This window comes from Sinocyclocheilus anshuiensis, unplaced genomic scaffold (genome assembly GCF_001515605.1).
Source record: "Sinocyclocheilus anshuiensis isolate Anshui unplaced genomic scaffold, SAMN03320099.WGS_v1.1 scaffold647, whole genome shotgun sequence".
NCBI lineage: Eukaryota > Metazoa > Chordata > Actinopteri > Cypriniformes > Cyprinidae > Sinocyclocheilus > Sinocyclocheilus anshuiensis.
Window position 1 is genome coordinate 592,987 of NW_015552606.1, and position 21,183 is coordinate 614,169.

General features: G+C 36.8%; 1 protein-coding gene across 7 annotated transcripts in view; it reads right to left on the reverse strand.

The window, feature by feature from the left end:
- The window catches only part of LOC107665875 (actin binding LIM protein family, member 2), a 59,849-nt gene that overhangs the window by 25,024 nt on the left and 13,642 nt on the right, over positions 1 to 21,183 (reverse strand). For all 7 annotated transcript variants that reach the window (XM_016456928.1, XM_016456929.1, XM_016456935.1 and 4 more), the window contains exons 3-6: positions 9,267 to 9,450; positions 3,660 to 3,766; positions 3,366 to 3,492; positions 3,029 to 3,122 (exon numbers count right to left, since the gene is read on the reverse strand). In XM_016456928.1, coding sequence (XP_016312414.1) covers positions 3,029 to 3,122; positions 3,366 to 3,492; positions 3,660 to 3,766; positions 9,267 to 9,450 — 512 coding nt within the window. The remainder of the gene's footprint in view (positions 1 to 3,028; positions 3,123 to 3,365; positions 3,493 to 3,659; positions 3,767 to 9,266; positions 9,451 to 21,183) is intronic.

A 21,183-nucleotide genomic window follows, 5' to 3' on the forward strand; every position in this document is an offset into this window, starting at 1 on the left:
TTAAATGATTTTAGCAAATGGCTGCAATATAACAAAGAGTGAAAAATTTAAGGGGGTCTGAATACTTTCCGTACCCACTGTATATGCCAAGATATTGTTTTGCACGACTTAATTTAATTTACATCTGCTCAAAGCACTTGGCGTGGAAATTGTGCAGTTAAAACTACCATCCTAAACCATGATGTCACAGTGATTTGAACTAATTTTGGGTTACTGAGAGCAAGTGGCAGTGCCAGTGGACAGTCACTATAGCAACAGTGTCCCACTCCTGACACACACAGATACACTTATTTATAGAGCTTCAAAGTACACAAAGCTGTAGTTATGTATGTATATGTGACAGATATGAAATACACACCTAACTTACAATTATTTCTACAAGCAATTCTTATTCATATGAGACCACCCAATGGGAAACTTAGCAGATACAAAAAAACAACTACATCAATAGGGTGCTTGTTGGGGTGTAACAAAATAGCTGTTTAAAGAAAAATGAGGAAGAGTGAATAAAACAGAAAAAGTGAGAGGGAGATGCAATATGAGGAGATATATTGTTCTATACTGTAATTAGGCTTCAGATGGGTTGTGAATTGACTGTCTGAGATTGTCTTTGTAAGCACCCACTCAGTTTCTGCCCTATATGACCACTGGGATTATAGAGTACAAGCCTGAAGCATTAACAATCCATTTTACTCATGTGACATATTTCAGAGTGAAACAGAATATTTGATAAGAAAAGCGGGACTTAATAGTATCAATTGGGAATTAACTGCGTCATGATAAGTGGCCAGAATCACACCAGAATTAGTTTTGTGGCTTTATTTCTCTGTCATTTCACTTTGAAACCATCTAGGTTTTATGCCAGTGCACTCTTAAAAGTTGACAAATTTTTTTTTTTAACAGAAATGCACAAGCAGGGCTCAATGCTTTCTTTTCTTTTTAGGAGCACTTGTACTCCTAATTTAAAAAATTTAGGAGCACAGTCGAAAAATTCAGGAGCACCTTTTGATCAATAACAAAAATTAGCCTTCCCATTACGAGGTGATTTCTGACTCCTTAAAGTGATTTACAGGGGCATTTTTTTACTTTTGTAATTACATATTTTCTAACTTTATTAAAAGTATGTCATCTTTTATGTCAAATTCAAAAATGTTATAAGCTTTTTCAAAATTTCTAATTAAAGCAATAGAATAAGAAGTAGAATATGAAAAAGTTAGCAATCAAATGAAATCAGCATTAACAAAATTCATTTGCACTACAGAGGTGGCACAGAAAAACACAAAAGTGGCATGTAGGTATATTTCCAGACGTTTAATGAGGCTCAGAGGTGGCATGAGTGCAATTAAATTCATAAATTCATGTTGAGATTAATGTTTTAAATATAATATTTTGAATATAGAAATATGAAATGATTTAAATAACTGAAATTATATTTTTAAAATGAAACTAAAACTGCCAGTTGGTGGTGGCAAGTCACTGATTTTATCACTGAATCATTCATTCAATTGATTCATTCGAGCTGCTGATTCATTCAGGAATGAAGCAAGTGACTGTCTTTATGAATGGGTAATTGAATCATTGACTCGCTAGATTCGATTAAAAACGCACGTTCATTCATAAATGAAACACCACTGTGTTTGCTTGGAGATGTGTAGTGGCTCAGCTAACTATTGTTTGAAACTATTTTCATTGACGAAATAGAGCAAAATCAGACAATAGTGTTTAGTCAGACAATGACTTAGTAGCGTGTAGTCAGACAATGTAAGTCACTTATTATTAACTTCTTGTTTATTGAACTGTTGTATTAAATCAATATCATATTTGCTCTGTTAATAATCATTAAAAGCTGTCACTCACCTTAGTTCACTACAATCTCACAAAGTTCCTTTATAGTCAACGAAGCTCCCTACACTGCAGAATGAATCTCTTATTTACATCATGTCTACACTTTGTTATAATGAGAGGATTCGTGAGCTTCCGTAACTCAGCACTGAACAAAACGTTGTTGAGTGAGTGGATTCTGATTAACATTAATTGCGTTCAAGGAGTCAAGAGATATGTCTGTGATACTACATTACTCAACGCTGCAAAAACACGTTGTGAGTAGAAACCTTTGAAGCTCCCCTGAGCTCAAACACAAATATGCTGATCGGGTCAGTCGCACTGGTGCTCCTAAATATATTTTCATAGTCACACGCAGTAGTTTTCAGTCACAAATGCGACTGAAATGGTCGCACTGGAGAGCCATGACAAGTTAAATTTGAAGTCTGTCTCTTCTAAGAAAATGAATCAAAATAAAAATAATGATGACTCATCCTGTACTGCAGATTTTTGTCCAATCAAATGTTCTCTAGAATGAGAATGTTCCTCCCTCCACATCATTCATGGCTGTCATGTAACTAAAGTCTATTGGCTATTAAAAAAAAAAACTGGATGAACCCTTCAATATATCCTGTACAAACCAGTGTTGTTACTGTAAAGGAAAACCTTTTAGTTCATTTTTGTAATAAAGCTGGAAAAAATATATAAAAATTAGATTAAAAACTTAAATGAAAATTAGAAGGGTTGCCTTGTCCACTACCTGAAATAAATAAATAAAAAGTTGAAGCTGAAGTGCTAAAATCACAAAAACTAAAATAGAAAAAAAAATAAACTACAGCTAAACAGAAATTTTTTTTTTTAAACTAATAAAAAGTACGAAAACACAAAACAAAATGACTAAAACCTAAACCAAAATTAAAAACTAAAACATCTAACAGAATCTAAAAATAAAAGCTAATTAAAAAAATTATTAAATGCTATAATAGTATATCAATAACACTGGCTCAAACTTTTGATTTTAATATTTCAATCTTCAACTTTTTTTTCTGGTCTTGAAAAAAAGAAAAGAAAAGAAGGTTCATTTTGATTTCATGTGCACTTTAATCAATGTTAACAATATTATTAAGCCATCCATTCATTTACTTCCATCTATTAATGAATCTGTTCATTAAAGGACACCCAACAAATAGAAAAGATTTCTTCAAACCTCAAGTACTTTTCCAGTGATGTATTTCTTGCAAGTGTCACACTGGATACCGAACATGGCATGGTAGTCTGCCTCACAGTAGGGGATCCCGTCCCTGCAGAACATCAACACACATGATGTATTTCACTTGAACTCAAGGATGGTGACATATCTCTGTATGCTCTCTGGTCTTGAGAATCCCCTGTTCTTTTATATTAGAGCAGATCAATAACGTTGAGTCATTCTACAAGGTTCAGCAGGCTTGCAAATTACCATATCACATTACTACGATCGATAAAGCACACACAATCACCCATCTACACATTCACATGCAGAGAAGAGTAAGAGTGGGACTAACATGCTGATATATTCTGCATTTAGCACTTTATTGCACACTTTGCACTTGAAGCAGCCAAGATGCCAGTGCTTGTCCAACGCCACCAGAGACTGCTCACTTTTAAACTCCTTTCCACAGCCACAGCAATCTGCAGAGAGGGCGAAACAAAAGTGTAGTGTTTTACTAATGAAATGGCAGGGAAAGCTGTCATTGCAGACATTTAGGAAATGAATGAGTGAGTGAGTGTGTGCGTGTAAGAGAAAGAGGCTAACATAGAATGGAATAGATTGCAATGCAGAAACACAGAGTACTTACTGTGCACAGCCTGTGGGGGTGCCGTGCTGTTGACTGGCTGGATGCATTTCTCACAAACGCACTCCTTCCCATTAAACGTCACGCGGCCCCCAGCTGGAAACAGCTGCCTGCCAGAAACACACACACACACACACACACAGTCACCTCATCATTCACTAAAGTTATAAAGTCACTTTCACATAAGGATGAACTTTAAACTAGTTTCTCAGACCATTTTCAATTAGGCTCAGATGCAGGGGCACTACATTATGAAAAACTCACAAAAGGGTGATAAAGCTAAACATTTTAGCATATTTGCAGTTGGCAAACATTGTAAGATGATTACTGCTTTGTTAATCTTTTAAACTAAATCAAATAACTCAGCATAAGCAAAGGCATTCTAAAAGGCCTGGTTCACCCAAAATATAATTTACATGTACTCAAAAAATGAAGCTTTCCATTTACTAAAGGAGACATTTAGAATAAATTTAAAAGAAATGAGAATGGATGCTGTCAATCTCCAAAAAATACTCATTTGGATGTTTGCATATTCAAACTACCACATCACAACCAGTTATGACACACATGACAACCAATGTTGTTTGGCATCACTGGTGTCAGACCTGCTGTAACAGGTTTTTGCATGCAATATTATACATATATGTAAATGAGATTTCAGAGCTGTAGACAGGGTTTTAGCGAATAATTACTTACATTTCAGTCTGTCCTTCACACAGAAAAACCAATCAAAAGATTGAAGGTGTCACATACAGAATTGCAAACCTTTGAACTACTTTTTTGATGCTTTTTTTTTTGTTATTTTTAGAGCTTGACAGCCCATTCAGTTTAAACTGATTGCCTTAAACCAATTAAAGTAAAAAAAATAAAAACAATATTTTGGAGTACTGTAACTTAATTCATTTGAGTTTACTAAAAAAAAAAAAAAAAACTATTTTCCTAATATTAAATAACTATAATCACTACTGAAATACACTGTGCAGCTTAAACTTAACCATATTAAATAAAAAATAAAATTCCAAAGATCAAATTAACTAACATTTTTATTACTTTTCAAATAAAGCAGCATGCAGCATTTATAGTCTTGGTCAATTTCACTGATTTTACAGTGTATGAAAACACACTGCGAAAATACCTTTTACATTTCACAGAAGTTTAATGTGAATTAATCTAATACTATTACATTAAATAATTTTCTGGTGCTACAGCACAATGAATATGGCAGGCATAAGACCTCTTAGTTGAAGCAGGCCATCATAAGACAGGCTTGATGGCACATGTCCAATCATCTCTTTGGCTGATAGTTCAGTACGAGAGCTGATGATATCACGGTATGTTGATCATCAGCTCTCATGCTCTCATCACCCAATGGTAGAGTGAATGTCTAAGTCCTATTAACACACTATTGCCTGATTCTGAATTTCAATCTTATGTGCTACTCTATGTTGGTTGGATGCTGGTTGTCTGTTTTTCTTGGTATAACAACAAATACTCTGTTGCTGTGGTTTTTAGCCCAGTTTAGTTTGTAAAAATGTCATCATTTAAAAGCAAAAGCTGTTCTGTAGACCTACTAGCCTGCCATTATAGTTATAATAATAGCAGTAATACTAATTTCTTATTGGCAAAGAAACACTATGTGTTGGAATAGGTTGGATAGAGTCATCCAGAGTAACTACAAATGAGATATTTACGAGGTGATTTAAGATCCAGTCGCACCCAAGATACCAATTGTGTCCACAGAAACATGGGCATCGCTATGGAAATGTAAGAGGGACTCGTTCTGAGCAACATGTCACATGCACATACACAACATCCATTCAGAGACTGAGGGACACACTACACCACTCTGGAAATAAGTGGCCTGGGAGCAGAGCATACACTTAACATTCTTACTGAAAGCTGATGGGTCCCCTTCCTTCCTCTCCCTAAGTAACAAGATTGCCTTCCCATAAAATTCACTCACACACACAGTCAGTGGCAGAACATTTCAAAACAAAACACCACAAATGGCAGCTACATAAGCTAGCATGAATGCATACATTGAAACAGAATAAGTACATTTAGTTTGAATCTCCATGAGATACAAATGGATTTTGTGCATCCAGGGCAAAACCCTGCATGCAGGAAGTGCTGAATTTGATAAAGATGCATTTGACGCAGGATTTGTCATCTAAAAGCTTTTAAAAGTTTTGTATTTGTAATAATAAATATAAACTAATTGCAATAAAAATATGTATTATTTCATAATAAAATAAAAATATGTAATAATAATTATGAATAATAATGAATAACTGGCTGACGAACGTTGTGCTATTATTTTCAGGGAAACGCATGGCTAAAGTTCCAGGCAGGTCTTGACCGTGCTACATGTCTATATCACTCCACCAAATGATTTCAGTTATTTCAAAGGTCCTTACAGCCTACAACAGCAAAAGAACCAAACCCCGCAAATACACTGACCAAGCAAATAAATATAGTTAATAACAATATAAAAACGACAAATGATTTCCATGTTCTCTTTCTCCCGCTCTCTCTCTCATACAAACACACACAAGTAACAGTAAGGACACACACTCGCATACACAGAAACACACATGCGCACAGAAATGTGTTTTATTTTTATTAGTAGAGATGCTGCTGCTGAACATTACTGAGAGACGCACAGACACAAAGAGGTAATTCACACACGCTTAATCTCTCTCTCTCTCTCTCTGTAATAACAAAATTAATAAATGCATTAGTCGCCTATCAATGGCTCAAGCCTCCCATGGCCGTAGCCAGTTATGAGGTCACTGAGGTGACCTCATGAGGAAAAAATAAAATTTGTTCTCTGAATGAGTAATTTGCTGTTTAAAATTGCTCATATGAGTGTCTGCATGTATAATTAAATTTAGACAGTTTGCAAGAATGTTTAGCATCCATGGTATAAAAATGATGGCTGTGAGACGTTGGCGGAGTGAAGTTGTGAGTGAGGGCATAGCCTCCACCATGTTGCCAGATCCTGCTATTATAAGCGTCTTTGGACTTGTCTTTTCCAGTTAATTTGACACTTTAGAAAGTTAATAAAGTGGGAAGTAGCAGTTTAGGGTTAGTGATATCTTTATCTTATCTTATTTGCAAAAGATTTGAACTAATTGACCCTTCACAGGAAGTTTAATTGACAGGTGATCTGACCACTCATAACGCCGAATCTGCCAAACAAACAAACAAGACTGGAGAGTAGATTAAAGGTGCACTAAGCAATATTTGAAAAACGCTTTTGACCACAGTATCGGACCGAGTCACAAAACACACTCGCTGCCAATCAGCAGTAAGGGGCGTGTCTACTAATGATAGAGAGAAGAGAGCGTTCAGAGATCGACTATAGATAGCGAGAGATGGCAGATAAAAAAATAGGAAAATTTTGGAGAAGCAAAACATTAAAAAGAAGGGTTACGATCAGGCAAAAGTTAGGACCCACGTAAATAATGGAGCAGCTTTCCAGCGGTGGAGAGAACTCAAGGAGCGGGAAGGCCTGGAATAAATGGCAAGTTTGCTTTGTTTCTTCTTGATAAGTGAGATACATTGATTTTTATGTTGAATTACCATAGTAACACACATTGCTTTCACTTATTGATGACATCATACCCTCGGTCGAAAGGCATAGCAGATTCCGCCATCATCGCTGCCAGGGTTGTGTTCATACGTGTGGGGCGGAGTTATCAAAATAGGGGCGAGGTCCTGTTGGGGTATGGGCATGTTTGTTTTGGTGCTTTCAAATATCAATATCGTTTTGCAAAATTCGCTTAGTGCACCTTTAAAGGTGTTGTATGTAGGATTGACACCGAGTGGTTGAACTAGGTATTGCAGTCCAAATTCAAAATATTGGAGAGGGTTTTTTTTCACCCGGCCCCTCCTGCTCTGCAGGTTGCCAGATTGAGGACACCAACAGGAACGAAATACAATTGGGTAAACTGGCAGTGGGCGGGTTTCACAAACCAAAACAGAGACCGACATTCTGGCCCGGAACGCACATTTTCAAAAGAGAATACCTGACTGTAGCATTGTTTTTCAGATAAACAAATATGTTAACTTAGCATGTTTCTTAAATATCTGCAAACATATTATGGTATTTTTATGCTTTAGTAGAGTCAAAAACTTACACACAGCACCTTTAACGTTGGTGGACTTGAACTTGAAAAACAGTGTGTATTGACATCTTTCTGCGTTGAATCAAGATACCCTTTGATGTTCATTGTTTATTTCGTGCTATAACTAGTAAAGAGGAAGAGATGATCGGTTCACATGCCGCTTGAAATGAGGCGAGAAATTAGACTTTGTTTCATACCTAAAGTAACCTGCTCTGTCTTGTCTGTCAGCACGTTGCCAGTGTCCTCTTTGCTCCGCAAAGTATTTTTACTGCTTGAGAAGATGTGTGGCATGAGAACGCCATGGCTTTTGGACATAGCAATAGTAACAAAGAGGGACAGGTCTTTGCGTAAGGTCAATTTCGGGTCCCACTTTATATTAAGTGTCCCTAATACCTGTGTACTTACATAGTAACAAGATGTGTACATAGTATGTCACCACAGTGTAAGTACACATTGATACATAGTATCTTTACCAAAAAGTGCCGTTAGTCCTGTTACACATTTGTACTTTCATTACCAAAAAGTGCTGTTACCAATGTCCTGTTACACATTTGTATTTACACATACCATTCAGTGGGTTGTTACATATGTGTAGTTACACAAACATTACAGCTGTAGATACTATGTACCAGTGTGTACTTACACTGTGGTTACATAATGTGTACACATCTAGTTACTATGTAAGTACACATGTATTAGGGCCACTTAATATAAAGTGGGACCATTTGGTTTTTTTTGTTGTTGTTTTTTTTAGTTTCTGTTTTCATAGCAATATCTGTCAACTGCATCGCCGGCACTTAAACTGACAGAAATCAAAAAGGCTCACAGACATGTTATTGCTGACAGAATCCCACATACGGTAAGGCAAACGCAAAAAAACATCATGTTATTATCTGTTAGAAATGTTATCAATGCTATCAAAAACAGTAGCATTTAACACTGGTACACAGATCTGTAGAACAAGGAGGTTATGAAGCCTCCGTTGCTAGATCTAAAACAATGTTTTGGAACTAACAACGGAGGCGTGGGATGAGATGCGAAAGAAATTAATCCTACACGCAAGAATGTTTTAAAGACAAAAACCTGACGACTATCTTGAAATACAACATCTGAACAATGTTTAGAGGTGTGGTAACCGTAGTATAAGTGGAATAATTGACAACGGGCCATTGAATTATTAGAAAATAATGCACACCCAAGGTTATTTTCTAATAATTCAATGGGCATTCTAGACATTGTTCAGATGTTGTATTTCAAGATAGTACTCAGGATTTTGACCTTAAAATGCTCATTTGTCTAAAATGCTCAATTATTCCTTACTGATAAAACTGATATTAAGTGAACTATGTAATTAACATTTTGAAGTTTGTTTACTGCTGCTGTACCTTATCCAAATCAAAATGTTCAGCTGAAAATATAAAGCTAAAACTTAAAAGTACCAAAGTGAATGTATGTTAGTGTGTTTGCACGTGTGTCTTACTTGCAGATGGCACAGACAAAGCAGCGTGGATGGTATGTCTTGCCCAGGGCGGACACAACTTCCCCTTCAATGAACTCTTCACAACTGAAGCAGCGGGTGCCATAGAGTCGCTGATAATCCAGAGTGCAGATATAATCACCCTGACGCACAAAAAAGCCTCCCTGAGCCAAGTCACATCCACAAACTGCAGAAAAAAAGAGAGACAGTTAAATCTTAAAAATCTGCGGCAGGGCAGGGTTTGCACTTAACTGGTTTGAGGAACAAATGTGCATATTACATCCCTAGTTGTCAATAAAAATCCATTATGACTACACAAATCATGCGTTTGGGTGTGTGTCCATTTGTTTATGTGAGCAGAGTAATTGTTGTGTTTCTAATCAGCACACCATGACATCATCCAGGCACATGGAGACTGGAGACCGTGCAGGTGCATGAGTGGGGAGGACAAAACAAAATGAAACACAACCTTCCCTTAATTTTCCCCTCTCCCTCATTGACTCCCTCCATCTCTCCCCACTCTCTCTTTCCTTTTCTCAGTCCTTTTTCCACTAAAACAGGAACCACATCAGGAACATAATACACACAGACACGCTCCGATGACATCATTCTCAGGGCCGATCCATTTTCCACCTCCTCTGAGGTAAATGACAACTGTGGAATTTCCTTCTCTCCCATGGCTTTTCTTTCTGTCTGTCCAAAGCTGAGATATCTCATTCTGAATAATAGACAAAAACAAGTGCACCTCTTTCTTCAGTCCTTGTATTTGTCTGCTAGTATAATTTTAACAGTAAAACACTCTAAAATGCTATTGTAAAAAAAACTGTTAATTAGTTAACATTAAGTTTCCTTACTATATAGCATAAAAAACTGTAATAAATCTAATGGGACATTTCATGTAATTTTCCAGTAAAATAATGTACAGGGTTTTTTTGGAAGTGGAAAAGAAGAAGTCATTTTATAATTTACAGTGAAAAACAGTAAATGGACATTCCCAGAATTCCCTGTGTGACAAGCCACATTTTATGGTTTTTCCATTTACATTTTTTTAATCATTTATGTACCTTAGGGCTATAAGTTACATCTTATGTTGATAACGTTTATTGCATTATTTAGTCACGTTTGTTACCATAATGTTGTTTTTCATTTGTGTGCACCTTCTATATCTTAGTTTTTTACAGCAAATTTAAAATCAAGTTGCTACTGTATTTTTTACAGTAAAATTCTGGCAACCACAGCTGAAGTTTGTTAACGTGTTTGTGTAACAAATAAATACAAAATAAAATTTGCCCTGTAAAATCCAAATATAAATAGATGTAACATTTTTTTCCAGTACAGAAGGAAACACTGTCAATTCAAATTCAAGAGCAAATCTGGACTATGCTATCCACATTCATTTTATTGCTCTATATTCTTACTGTATGGCAACAATTGGCACATTTTTGTCTGTTTATTTATAGTGAATAAAAGGAGAAACATTTTAAAATAAGTTGAAAAATAGAAAACGTTTGGCTCTAAAAAAGCAACTTCTGAGCAGTAAAATTGTTACAATCCCAGTAATATATAGTATGCATCCTATTCTCCCTGAGCACCTGACAGTAATCCACCTGTTTCTGTGAGATCCCATCTTAAATGACCGCACTTGGCTGTTACATAATAAGCTTAACAGCTTTAGCACTCAGAAAACAGGCCCTCTCTCTTGCTCTCTTTCGCACATACCCAAATGCACACATATACTAATACATGTACTAATTCCCATGTTAGAAAAACACAATGCATTCTAGTAATGTTTCCACTCGTAGTAAAAATCCAAACAATAACACAGGAATCTTGCTCAGGAAATGGCAGACATATATTCCACAGATGTGGAAGGTTAGCTAGGTTATAGGCATATGTGGTGTGACAATGTGTGAATTCTGTTCCAAATGAATTAAAACTTCCTCCAAAAAGCACAAACTGTCTTAAAGAGAACCAGTAAGGTAAGAGGGCAGCACATACCCAGACCAAGACTAAAAACTGAACACTGAACGTGTCATTTAATCAAGCAAAATGGATTTTAATAGAAGCCATATGAATTTGACCAATGATAGACATACATCTTATTCAAAAATTTGCCAAACATTGGTTAAATTATCCTAGTCAGTTTCATAAGATACTTCTAAAAGATTATAGGCTGCTTCGAGCTATTTAGATTTTTTTTGTTTGATTTTTGTGCAGTGAAATTTGAACCATTTTTAAGATAGGAGTTTTCTAACTTTTTGATGCCAGGGACCCTAAATATGGCGATGCCCTTGAGAGCGACCCCTTTCCTAAAATTTAAAAGTCACTATAGATAAATGTTCATTATACTTTGTAAGAAAAACAACAAGTGTATTATATAAGGACACCATGTTTCAAAATTAAATAATTATACATAATCAAATTAGGTTAGTTACATTCGCCAAATATTGTCAAGAAATAAAGAATGATTGCTAAAATATTATAAATAAAATATTTTCTTCGTATTAAGATGACAGTTGACATCGTTTTTACTCTCTTTTGTATAAACTTAACTAAAAAAAGATTTTTCAGTTACTCACAGGGCTGTCAATATAGTAAAATAGTTGTGATTGATCTAATGATTTATTAGCAATTTTTAGAAAGGAGTATGAAGTTATAATATCAAATGTGTGCTAAATTATTGCATTAAACATTAATTATCTTAATTCATTAACTTTGACAGCCTTAAAAATACTTTTCAGTAAAAAAATGTGTGGATCCCCAAGCTGGACCCTGGACCCCAGTTTGAAAACCACTGGTCTAAGCACACTTTTGCCCATCAAGTACTGAAGAATGTAACCCAAACCCCGTGTAGCGTCTGGACCAATCAAAAACACAATTTTTCATTTGATTTAACAAATCAGTTATTCATTAGATTAACAAGTCGTCACAGACCCCTCACCCAATAGACTGGGCGCCAGGATGTCTGCGAATGACCACAGGCCACTGGTTACCATGGCAACCCCGACACCTTTGCTAAGACCAGAGCCATTTATGACCTGATGGAATGTGAGTAGGGAAAATCACTGCATGTTCCATAGCAAGAGGCACAATGCACAGTAGAAATGGACTTTTCTACTAATTAATCCATAGGAAAACCTGATTAATTATTCATATTTCCCCATGAGCTGATTCGCTACACTGCAATGATAAGAAGTCCTCAACACTGGGCACCACAGGGTGTGTCTTTCACCCTGCCAGTATATTTAGATCAGCTGCAGACAGAAAACAACACCTGAATAAGAGGAGCAAGGAATGTGAGCAATGCTGCTCTCATGATCAAACACATGCAGCAATCCTTCCTCAACTGAAAGTGTGCAAGTTATAATGTTAGTTATCATTTTGAAATCCAGAGGATGTTTTCATCCAAAACAGCAAATACCACAACAATTCCAGGAACAGCCCTCCCTGGGGTTAAGTGCTCCAGATGGACACTCCATCAGCAAATTGGGAATGAACATTTTGGGTGCTTAAACTCCCAAGAATGTCACACCTGCCATATGATGAATGAAGAGTGGGAAGTTTATAGATGCGGAAAGTCTGATTTTGGCTTACAAAAGAGCAGATGAATTAGAGAACATAAAAAAACAGCACAGCTAAGGAGGTTATACAAGCAGCACTAAAAAGAGGATGGGTTGGGCTAGGAGAAATGGAACATGGAAAAATTATGTTGGAGGAAGATAAGCAGACTATAGAATAGAGAAGGAGTGCAAACAAGAGAAATAGGGAGGGTGAACAGAGTAAGGGAACATGGACACTTGAGCATATTAATATTGGACTCAAAATCTCTGCATCGACATTCTCGCATGTCTGACTGTCTGAAACTTAAACTTTGCAATGCAACAAGACAAGAGCAAGTAAACAAGATTATAAAAACGTGTTACACTGAGGCTAGTGGGCGAAAGTAATTCCTTTACACATTCCTCACTTGAGGCACTGTAAACCTAAGGTATACCTTGGACCTAAGGGATACTTTTTGGAACAATCTAGGAAGCTATCGGTGAAAGGTCAATGAGAAACTACAGGGTTAAATCTTTTTCCTCAAGGCCAAGGAATTGCGAAAGCTAGCACCAGTGACATGTAATTGGCAGGACTCACATCAACAGAGGGAAGCGTTTTATTCCTGTAGGGTAATATAACCCTTCTACACACTGTCTAAGCCAACGCTAGCTAGCTCTAGTGTTCTAGAACTGAATTCTCTGGCAATGTAAAATGGCACTGGATTGCATGCTTTCAGGGAGTTGGCTGGCTGGAGAGGGTCTGCTGTTCCTCTACATGAGAGGGGTTGTATTTTCACATCACGAGGTCAAACTTTCAGTAACAATCCAGCAGACATGCTCCTGATGTCATATCTGCTTTAGAAAAAAACTAGAACGAAAGTTGAACATGTCATACTGAGTACTCTGTAGAGACATTCCATGAGATCACATAGATGGCAGCAGCATAAACAAAGCAAAAACTCAGTTTACATACAGTTGCTTCCTTTATACATTGCAGTGTAATTACCTCACATTTTCATTAATATAAATTAGGCCATTTTCAGCTAACCACCAGGGTGGAGCTGAAGACCACTGGGGATCAGGAGACCACCACAGCAAAGCCGGCTGAGATGGTGACCACAGCAGAACAGAAGACCACCATGGCTGAGCCTGAGAACACCAGGGGGGCACCAGAGGAGGAGACCTAGGCTGCGGCGACTGAACAGGGGACCTCCAGGGTGGAACAGAAGACCGCTGGGGATCTGGAGGCCACGACAGAGCAGATGACCAGCAGGTAACTCAAGGCGTTCAGGGAAGGCCCACCTAGCAGTAAATGAGCAGTCGGAGGAGTCAGAGATGGCCCTACTGGTGAAGGGAAACTCTGAGGAGTGAGGGACGGTCCTCCTGGCCATGATAGGGAACTCTGAGGACTCAGGGGCGGCCCTCTAGGGAGTTGGGGAAGTGTATGGACCAGACACACAAAATGACAGTAGCTATTACTGGAAGCACTGATGACAGGGGAAGCACCTCCAGGACCACCAGACGAGGCCTCAGAGACAACCAGACTTGGGACCACTGGGTTAGGGAGCACTGAGACTACTTGAGATTGGAGAACAGAAACCCCTGGACTTCAGACCTCCAGGCTAGGGAACACTGGGACCACCGGACCAGGGAGTGTTGTGACCACCAGACCAGGAAGGTCCTGGGACCACTGGATTTGGCACCACCAGACTTGAGAGTGCTGAGACCACCGTACTTGGGACCATTGGACTCTGGACCAAATCATAGCCCACGGTGCAAGGGGTGGAACTCAGCAGTTATGCATTATCAAACAACTGTTCCACTGTATTGTTGCATATACCTCCTGGCAAGTATGATTTAATGGGCTCATTTTGGCCGAAACAGTTAGGTGCAGATGATTTATTAGGTAATATGATAAAATACAGAACAACACAAAATACAAAGTAACTCAGAAAACTTAGGAGCTTGGGGGAAAAAAGTACAAACACTAATAATACATCAGGAACCAAGTAGAAATGCAAACTAAAAGTCCACCAACAAAACAAGGGCACAACGACAGGAAGAACATAACACATTTAAGTAGGATTTAAGTACACCTTCACATGTAATTTCATAATTACTTCTATGAAATATGGTTAAAGTGTACTGTTGAATGTACTAACAATCAATATACTTTAATGTCATTCTATTAAACTTATGTCATGTATTTAAATATATTTTGTAATTACACATTTGTAATGACATTGCAATTTAGTACATTCAAAATATATTAACTTTAAATGTAATAACAAATAACTCACCACAGTTAAAACACATCAATATAAGCGTACTTCTTTAAGAAGAATCGCTTTATGTATTCCCCAATTGTAAGTCGCTTTGGATAAAAGCGTCTGCAAAATGACTAAATGTAAATGTAAATCATTGTTTTCATAATCTTTTGTCATGCTTTAAAGAGGCAAATAGACACAGGAAGTGCTTGTAATACCAAGTTTTAGGCATTGTTCAAATAAGTACAAGCTGGGAAGGAATAAATAAAGGAAAAGACAAATTTTTTTTTTATTACAAAAAATTAAATTAACTTAAAAAATTGTATTAAAATTTTTTTAATTAAAATGTACTTTACAGTAAAACTTCTAATTTGGCATTATTACAAAGTTCACTTTTGAAAAGTCTACTTAAGGCATGTTAAAAATCTTGGTCATGAAAGTTTACTCTCTTTAAGTACAATTATTTATAATACCTTTTATTTCATTCATACTATCCTGTTTAACATATGCTTTTAAGATTTGAAGTACACTACAAATGCACATTCAATACAATTAAGCACGCGCCTTTTTCACAAGGGTATCTTTTAAAGATACTTACTAACCTTGTGAACTTTGGCAAATCTACAGATTTGTTCTTCCTCAAATGTGTTCATTCTGTTAACCTGGTATCTTTTAAAAACATAATTTTGACCTAGCCAATTAGATTGGGACTGGTGATTTTGGCCAGCTATTTGCAACGGAAAAGACAGTCTGCTAAATGGCTGTGGGTGGTACATTTGAGGTTGCGACTACCTCATCATAAACACAGTACCACAATAGTGCATATCCTGCAGATGATGCAGAAAACAACACTATTAGGTATCAACACACCTTTGGCAATGAACTTCGCGTCAATGACCTGATAAACAGAAGAACTCCTGCATCATCACCTTCATTTGGCAGAGGATCACAAGCTTCAGCTGTGACATTCACCTTGAGAGTCCTGAGCGTTCATTGCACTACAGCACAGAGTATTCTGTTCTGTTCTACCTGATGCTGAGTGTCTCCAACGACCTGCAATTACACACTAATGGCGCTTTTCCACTGCGTGGTACGACTCGGCTCGGTACGGCTCAGTACGGCACGGCACGGTTCGGCTCGGCACGGTTTGCGTTTCCACTGCAGTTCAGTACCGCTTTAGAATGGGCGGGATTATTCACATGTCGTTATAGTTGCGCCGCCTCTACTACCACGACTCCTAAAAAAAACTGTTTCATTCCGCGTCGCCCCATCAAGCTTTCGCTGGATCCGCTCCTCTGCGATCAACGAGAGGAACGTCTGTTCTTCCGCAACAGACAACACAACTTTTTGGTTGTTAAAAAAAGGTGCGCTCGTTCAAAACAGTTGCGTTCGATCCTTCGCTGGCTGTGCTGATTTAAATCTAGCGGTTCTGTTGTGTTTTCAAGTTCAGTGACGCATGTAGTGACAATTCTCTCCGGCCAATCCGTGATCAGCAGAGTTTACACGTCACGTTTTGGTAACGGTACGGTTCACTTGGAACCCCAACTGAGGTGGTACTAAAAAAATACCAGGTACCAGGTACTGTACCCAGTGGAAAACCCCCCAAAAGTGCACCGTACCGAGCCGTACCGTGCCGTACCATGCAGTGGAAAAGCACCATAACTTAATCGATAACTAACCCATGAAAGCAAATTAGAGTGCACTTGTATAATGAACGAAGCATGGGCATGTAACTACAAGTACATGACTGTCTACACAGCAGAGAAAATGAAATATGATAAGAAAACACATCTCTGAACAAGCACATACTGTAGACATATCCAAACCACTGCATATGAAAGAGCTGGGCTATTAGCCAAACAGAACTGTGCACTGAATAAATTCTTACACAACAGCAAAAAATATACACACACACACATACTGTACATTTATACAAAATGGATTAGGCTGACCACTCTTCCAATAGAGCAAAGCGAAATGTGTTTAATTATGATAATTTATGGTTCGTTATCCATTTTTAGCTATTATGACAATTAAACATCAATCATTTTTTTTTACGTCAATCCAAAAATCAACACTTCAATTGACTTTTGTCAAATGAAGAAAGGGAATTTACAGTATTTGTTGATGTATTGTTGTGTAATGTTGTTTGCAATATGGCACCATTTCCATATCCCACATTACTATAAATACAGTGGTATCACTTTAAACCTCATATTATCTTTTCATCTGAGGTCCAGTGAGTGTAAAGAGCGCATAACAACTATAAGTGGGTTAGTGGTATTAGTGTTATTGTGATACGTAGAATGTGCACTACAGATCAGCTGCAGGCCTTGAAAAGAGATCGCAAAAACAGAAACAAAATACCCACTCCATTTTTACCACATTGTCTGATGCAAAATGACATAACATGGATTGGCTTTAAATTACTGGAATGACCTATAATGTTAGACGACAATACTGTAATATCAGGATTTTTTTCAATGTTTTTAAAAACGTCTCATGCTCACCAAGGCTTTTATTAAATTAAAAGTAAAGTATGAAAAAAACCTTACTTTTACAAACAGTTTTTACAAACTTTTGAACTGTAGTGTATATGTGTATGTATACAGTATATATTATATTAACATTAAACAACATAAGGTTTACACGTTGTTAAAACACACACATTTACTTGTCTAAATCATTCCTTTTAAATAAAGCTATATATAAATACTATACACTAAACCAAATCCAAGGTTAACCATCAAAAAAAAATTTTTGTATTATTTGATTTATGATTTTTTTTTTTCCCAATTGAAACAACCCCAAATAGTTTTGTTAGATTTAGCTAAGTTCTGTGAAAAACTCTGACCCCCAAACTATGGTAGAGCCATGTAAAATTCCAAACACACACCACACACAGACTCACACATAAACACACAACCAGAGCACAATATACTTAATTAAAAGTACGCTACTGTATGCAGTATGCTGTTTTATTTACAGATGAGCCAGCATCTGTAAATGAGCAGCAAACCAAAAAAAAAAATCATAATGCAATTACAGCCTGCCTATTTGCTAGAGATATTCAGTGATATTTGAGGGAATTTCAGCTGATCATAATCCAATGTGACAGATGGGATTACAGAATAATGTGTTCCCCACCAAATCTAATGAAAATATCAGAGAATGTGGGAAATCCATGTTTGTCATTTCACAGCATCCATGGTTTCAATGCGCAATTGTTGAGTTATTAGTGTTAAATTATGAATAGAAAGCCTCTGCGGCTAAATTTCCCTGATGAGCGCTACTAAAAGAGGAACTAAATAAAGTGTGTCATTTATTAATTCTGCTGAATCCGTCTGGATCTGAGGAGTTGTTATATAAGGTCGGTGCTCTGTCCTTGAGTGGGAAACAATTTAATTTAGTGTGTTAAATCTAACGGCATGATTTAATTTCACTAGGAAATATATACTTGGAGGTTTCATTGAAATACTGAAAAAACACTGAAATGACAACTAAACAAATCAAAGATTCAAGAGAGAACAAAAGCTATATTATAGTCCATATTATGACATAACCCATCTATACATATGAATTTTACATTACTGTATTTAAAAACATCCCTATAGAACACAGAAAATTACATTATAATCAATATATTTTTGAATTACACAGACAGTACCATGTGAATGACCATGCATACAAGTGTGCATACGTATAGGCCTACATTATGTGAAAGCATATCACTTGCCAAACACACACTTATAAATATATGTGGCTCTTCATGTTACAAATGTTGAACTCTGGTGCCGTCAGGATAGAGCAGAGAGAAGCAACACAGGCTACCTCGGCAAAAAATAAAAGGATTTTTTTTTAGGTTCGGGGAAATCACAGACTTTCTAAGAATTTGAATCCAATCATTTCAACATTTTCCCTAGATAAGGTATCAAGATTCAAGACTTTACTGTGGCGTGTGTGTGTGTGTGTGTGTGTCCATGTGGTTAGTGTGTATCTGTGTATTGATTTAAAAAAAAATTACCAGGGGATTCAGGCAAACAAAAGGCAGCTGTATTAGGGTGTTTTCAGTGGGGTGTAGGTCACACAATTTAGGAAGATTAAACACAAACAAACACACACACACACACACACACACACACACACAGAACATGTATATTTTAGAAGGTCTTTTTAAATGGTTAATATTTTATATGCAACGCTTTATCCATATTGAGTTTGAGCATGTTTTGAACAGATATCTCTCTCCAGTTACATTACAGTTACTCCAACTTACATAAATACTATACACTAAGGGTATGTTTATGTTCATAATGCTATACATTAGAAATTTGTTCCTTTCTATTCAAACCTGCTGAGAAAAACTGCATGTACTATATACATTTCTATGCATATATATGTGCATTTTGATTGAATAATATATTTGAGCTCACATGTTTGGAACAAGCGTTGGGCATGCTCGGTCCAGCCTTTATGGAGCAATGAAATCCCCACTGTGCAGAATAGCATTACCATGTTGTCATTTTGTGCATGAAACAAATACAGGCAGTTTTATGATAAGTGAATTCCCCCATGTGTCTCTGTCCTTCTCCAGACATCCATACGAAGGCTCCAAAACATCTTAGAATGAAGCAATATCATCTGGTTTGTTTGATGTTTTACATAACAAATGAGTTGAATGTGGTGTGACAGCACACTGAGTGCTGGAAAGACACACATTCAAACACACTTCCTGTAAAAACAACACCCGCCCACATAACCAGTGTTCCTAGAATGACTCCTATAAAAGAAAATTATGAAACTGATCAGGCATTGTATTGTATTGTAATTGTAAGTTAAAGAAATCATGTATGATTAAGAACGTAAATGCAAACTTTAAACAATTAAAGTCTCAGCAATTAAAGGCTTAGGCCTTAATGCCTATGAATACTGACATTCCTTGCTGATCACATTTTCCATTGATACAACTATTATATACTTTTTCTTAAGCGTACTGGATGAATAAAAATCACAGTCAGTCTCACCACTGTCAATGTTATAGGGGCATAAATATTACTACCGAACAGGGGCGCAACTGCACATTTGCCGAGGGGTATGCAAGATCAGTGTCGGCGCCCCCCTGTATTCTAGTAGCCACTAACTCGTGCAGAAAACTTTCTGCAAGTCAATGACCAAAAGCCCATTACTAGCTTGTGCATGGAAGGATACAAACTCATCAGGAGTGAAAAAAGTGACAAATGTTTGAACCCCCTTCCCTCCTTTTTAATACCATAGGGGAAAAAGTGAAAAGTAAAAACAAGAAAAAAAAGAAAGAAAAGTGTGTCACATAACATCCCCTTCAACTCCTGATGGCAGACCCCAGACAGTAGAACACATTTTTTATTGATTTTTATTTTAAAACACATGTACTATTGCACACGTTTTAGTTAGCTAATTTGAATATATATATATATATATATACAAATTATATATATATAATTTGCCTCAAAATGATTAATATTTTTGCACATTTGTATGTAGTAAAATTTATTTTAAAGAACATCTGGATTTTTAATTTTTTGTTTTCATTTTTACTTAAAGAGGTAATTCATGGAAAATTTGCTAAGTGGAAGATATCTGCCAAGATTTCACCTGGTAGAAAAACAAATACTATTAAAATGAATGTCATGATTCCCACTATGACCACTAAATGGCAGCAGAGGATCATTTATTGTCTCCTTTGCATATCAGTTATCGGGCACATAAACATGCAAATAATTGATATCAGTTATAAAATATCAATATCGGTCGATCACTAATTATAACATTTAAAAATCTCTTTTTTGTCAGAAGTAGCAAGAGTTCCCTTTCATGGGAACTTCGAACTGCGTCCTCTAGGGGGCGCTATGGGAAACCTAGAGGACGCAGTGTCTCGAAAAGTGACTAGTTTGTATCCTTGTTTACAATCTTAGTTTCTCTCAAATATAAATCAAATGCCCATTCACAAACATGTTTCCACCATTGCACCATTGCTTGTTCTCCATCATTGCATAGGCCCACTCATGGATGAGACATGCAGATAACTAGTCAACCTTCACTACCTAAATCGAGCTCTGTACAAAGGAAAATAATGTA